At 36.0% G+C, this 5,000-nt stretch overlaps 1 protein-coding gene across 1 annotated transcript in view; it reads left to right on the top strand. All coding sequences in view use genetic code 11, as the record gives it.

The window, feature by feature from the left end:
- Positions 1 to 5,000, top strand: part of ycf2 (hypothetical chloroplast RF21) — a 6,858-nt gene that overhangs the window by 812 nt on the left and 1,046 nt on the right. Inside the window, exon 1 of the mRNA in view lies at positions 1 to 5,000. This exon is cut by the window's left edge and continues 812 nt beyond it; it is cut by the window's right edge and continues 1,046 nt beyond it. Coding sequence (YP_006460381.1) covers positions 1 to 5,000 — 5,000 coding nt within the window.

Here is a 5,000-nt window from a genome sequence, read left to right on the forward strand (position 1 = left end):
TCGTGAAAAAATACCAAAGGAAGTGGAGGGTTTCTTCAAACAACAAGGGACTGGGTCAATTATTCAATCAAATGATATTGAGCATGTTTCGCATCTCTTCTTGAGAAACAAGCGGGCTATTTCTTTGCAAAATTGTGCTCAATTTCATATGTGGCAATTCCGTCAAGATCTCTTCGTTAGTTGGGGGAAGAGTCCGCACGAATCGGATTTTTTGAGGAACATGTCACGAGAGAATTGGATTTGGTTAGACAATGTGTGGTTGGGAAACAAGGATCGGTTTTTTAGCAAGGTACGGAATGTATCATCAAATCTTCAATATGATTCCACGAGATCTAGTTTCATTCAAGTAACGGATTCTAGCCAATTGAAAGGATCTTCTGATCAATCCAAGGATTCTTTCGATTCCATTAGGAATGAGGATTCGAAATATCACACATTGATCAATCAAAGAGAGATTCAACAACTAAAAGAAAGATCGATTCTTTGTTGGGATCCTTCCTTTCTTCAAACGGAACGAACAGAGATAGAATCAGAGCGATTCCTTAAAATCCTTTCTGGATATTCCTCAATGTGCCGACTATTCATGGAACGTGAGAAGCAGATGAATAATCATCTGCTTCCGGAAGAAATCGAAGAATTTTTTGGGAATCCTGCAAGAGCCACTCGTTCTTTTTTCTCTGACAGATGGTCAGAACTTCATCTGGGTTCGAATCCTACTGATAGGTCTACTAGAGATCAGAAATTGTTGAAAAAAGAACAAAAGAAACATCTTGCTTTTTCCAGGCGATCGGAAAAGAAAGAAATAGTGAATTTATTCAAGATAATTATGTACTTACAAAATACCGTCTCAATTCATCCTATTTCATCCTATCGAGGATGTGATATGGTTCCAAAGGGTGAACTGGACAGTTCCAATAAGATTTCATTCTTGAACAAAAATCCATTTTGGGGTTTATTTCATCTATTCCATGACCGGAACAGGGGGAGATACACGTTACACCACGATTTTGAATCAGAAGATATATTTCAAGAAATGGCAGATCTATTCACTCTATCAATAACCGAGCCGGATCTGGTGTATCATAAGGAATTTGATTTTTCTATGGATTCCTCCGGATTGGATCAAAAACATTTCTTGAATGAGTTATTGAACTCCAGGGATGAATCGAAAAAGCACTCTTTATTGGTTCTACCTCCTCTTTTTTATGAAGAGAATGAATCTTTTTATCGAAGGATCATAAAAAAATGGGTCCAGACCTCTTGCGGAAATAATGTGGAAGATCCAAAACCTAAAATAGTTGTATTTGCTAGCAACAACATAATGGAGGCAGTCAATCAATATAGATTGATCCGAAATCTGATTCAAATCCAATATAGCACCCATGGTTACATAAGAAATGTATTGAATCGATTCAATTGCAACTTCGAATATGGAATTCAAAGGTATCAAATAGGAAATGATACTCTGAATCATCGAACTAGAATGAAATACACGATCAACCAACATTTATCAAATTTGAAAAAGAGTCAGAAGAAGTGGTTCGATCCTCTTATTTTGATTTCTCGAACGGAGAGATCTATGAATTGGGATCCTAATGTATATAGATACAAATGGTCCAATGGGAGCAAGAATTTCCAGGAACATTTGGACTATTTCATTTCTGAGCAGAATAGCCGTTTTCAAGTAGTGTTCGATCGATTACATATTAATCAATATTCGATTGATTGGTCTGAGGTTATCGACAAAAAAGATTTGTCTAAGTCACTTTGTTTATTTTTGTCCAAGTTACTTCTTTTTTTGCCCAAGTTTCTTCTCTTTTTGTCTAACTCACTTCCTTCTTTTTTATTTGTGAGTTTTGGGGGTATCCCCATTCATAGGTCCGAGATCCACATCTATGAATTGAAAGGTCCGAATGATCCACTCTGTAATCAGTTATTAGAATCAATAGGTCTTCAAATCTTTCATTTGAAAAAAAGGAAACCCTTATTATTGGATGACCAAGATACTTCCCAAAAATCGAAATTCTTGATCAATGGAGGAACAATATCACCATTTTTGTTCAATAAGATACCAAAGTGGATGATTGACTCATTCCATACTAGAAAGAATCGCAGGAAATCTTTTGATAACACAGATTCCTATTTCTCAATGATATCCCACGATCCAGACAATTGGCTGAATCCCGTGAAACCATTTCATAGAAGTTCATTGATATACTATTTTTATAAAGCAAATCGACTTCGATTCTTGAATAATCAATATCACTTCTGCTTCTATTGTAACAAAAGATTCCCTTTTTATGTGGAAAAGGCCCGTATCAATAATTATGATTTTACGTATGGACAATTCCTCAAAATCTTGTTCATTCGCAACAAAATCTTTTCTTTTTGCGATGGTCAAAAAAAACATGCTTTTTTGAAGAGAGATACTATTTCACCAATCGAGTTACAGGTATCTAACATATTGATACCTAACGATTTTCCGCAAAGTGGCGACGAAGGGTATAACTTCTACAAATCTTTCCATTTTCCAATTCGATACGATCCATTCGTTCGTGGAGCTATTTACTCGATCGCAGACATTTCTGGAACACCTCTAACAGAGGGACAAATAGTCCATTTTGAAAAAACTTATTGTCAACCTCTTTCAGATATGAATATACCTGATTCAGAAGGGAAGAACTTGTATCAGTATCTCAATTTCAATTCAAACATGGGTTGGATTCACACTCCATGTTCTGAGAAATATTTACCATCCGAAAAAAGGAAAAAACGGAGTTCTTGTCTACAAAAATGCCTTGAGAAAGGTCAGATGTATAGAACCTTTCAACAAGATAGTGTTTTTTCAACTCTCTCAAAATGGAATCTATTCCAAACATATATACCATGGTTCCTTACCTCGACGGGGTACAAATATCTAAATTTCATATTTTTAGATACTTTTTCAGACCTATTGCCGATACTAAGTAGCAGCCAAAAATTTGTATCCATTTTTCATGATATTATGCATGGGTCAGATATATTATGGCGAATTCGTCAGATTCCATTGTGTCTTCCACAATGGAATCTGATAAGTGAGATTCCGGGTAATTGTTTCCATAATCTTCTTCTGTCCGAAGAAATGACTCATCGAAATAATGAGTTACTATTGATATCGACACATCTGAGATCGCTAAATGTTCAGGAGTTCTTCTATTCAATCCTTTTCCTTCTCCTTGTTGCTGGATATCTCGTTCGTACACATCTTCTCTTTGTTTCTCGAGTCTATAGTGAGTTACAGACAGAGTTCGAAAAGGTAAAATCTTTGATGATTCCATCATACATGATTGAGTTGCGAAAACTTCTGGATAGGTATCCTACATCTGAACTGAATTCTTTCTGGTTAAAGAATATCTTTCTAGTTGCTCTGGAACAATTAGGAGATTCTCTAGAAGAAATACGGAGTTTTGCTTTTGGTAGCAACATGCTATGGGGTGGTGGTCCCGCTTATGGGGTCAAATCCATACGTTCTAAGAATCAATATTGGAATCTCATCGATCTCATAAGTATTATACCAAATCCCATCAATCGAATCGCTTTTTCGAGAAATACGAGACATCTAAGTCATCCAAGTAAAGCAATCTATTCCTTGATAAGAAAAATAAAAAACGTGAATGGTGATTGGATTGATGATCAAATAGAATCCTGGGTCTCGAACACTGATTCGATTGATGATAAAGAAAAAGAATTCTTGGTTCAGTTTTCTACCTTAACAACAGAAAAAAGGATTGATCAAATTCTATTGAGTCTTACTCATAGTGATCTTTTATCAAAGAATAACTCTGGTTATCAAATAAGTGAACAACCGGGAGCAATTTACTTACGATACTTAGTTGACATTCAAAAAAAGTATCTAATGATTTATGAATTCAATACATCCTGTTTAGTAGAAAGACGTATATTCCTTGCTAATTATCAGACAATTACTTATTCACACACCTTGTGGGGGGCTAATAGTTTGCATTTCCCATCTCATGGAAAACCCTTTTCGCTCCGCTTAGCCCTACCTCCCCCTAGTAGGGGTATTTTAGTGATAGGTTCTATAGGAACTGGACGATCCTATTTGGTCAAATACTTAACGACAAACTCCTATGTTCCTTTCATTACAGTATTTCTGAACAAGTTCCTGGATAACAAGCCTAAGGGTTTTCTTATTGATGATAGTGACGATATTGATGATAGTGACGATATTGATGATAGTGACGATAGTGACGATATCGACCGTGACCTTGATATGGAGCTGGAGCTTCTAACTATGATGAATACGCTAACTATGGATATGATGCCAGAAATAGACCGATTTTATATCACCTTTCACTTCGAATTAGCAAAAGCAATGTCTCCTTGCATAATATGGATTCCTAACATTCATGATCTGGATGTGACTGAGTCGAATTACTTATCCCTCGGTCTTTTAGTGAACTATCTCTCCAGGGATTGTGAAAGATGTTCCACTAGAAATATTCTTGTTATTGCTTCGACTCATATTCCCCAAAAAGTAGATCCAGCTCTAATAGCTCCGAATAAATTCAATACATGCATTAAGATACGAAGGCTTCTTATTCCACAACAACGAAAACACTTTTTCACTCTTTCATATACTAGGGGATTTCACTTGGAAAAGAAAATGTCCCATACTAATGGATTCGGGTCCACGACGATGGGTTCAAATGTACGAGATCTTGTAGCACTTAACAATGAGGCCCTATCGATTAGTATTATACAAAAAAAATCCATCATAGACACTAATATAATTAGTTCTGTTCTTCATAGACAAACTTGGGATTTCCGATCTCAGGTAAGATCGGTTCAGGATCATGGGATCCTTTTCTATCAGATAGGAAGGGCTGTTTCACAAAATGTACTTCTAAGTAATTGCTCCATAGATCCTATATCTATCTATATGAAGAAGAAATCATGTGACGGGGGGGATTCTTATTTGTACAAATGGTACTTCGAAC

Source organism: Vigna unguiculata, chloroplast (assembly GCF_004118075.2).
Source record: "Vigna unguiculata chloroplast, complete genome".
NCBI classification, from domain to species: domain Eukaryota; kingdom Viridiplantae; phylum Streptophyta; class Magnoliopsida; order Fabales; family Fabaceae; genus Vigna; species Vigna unguiculata.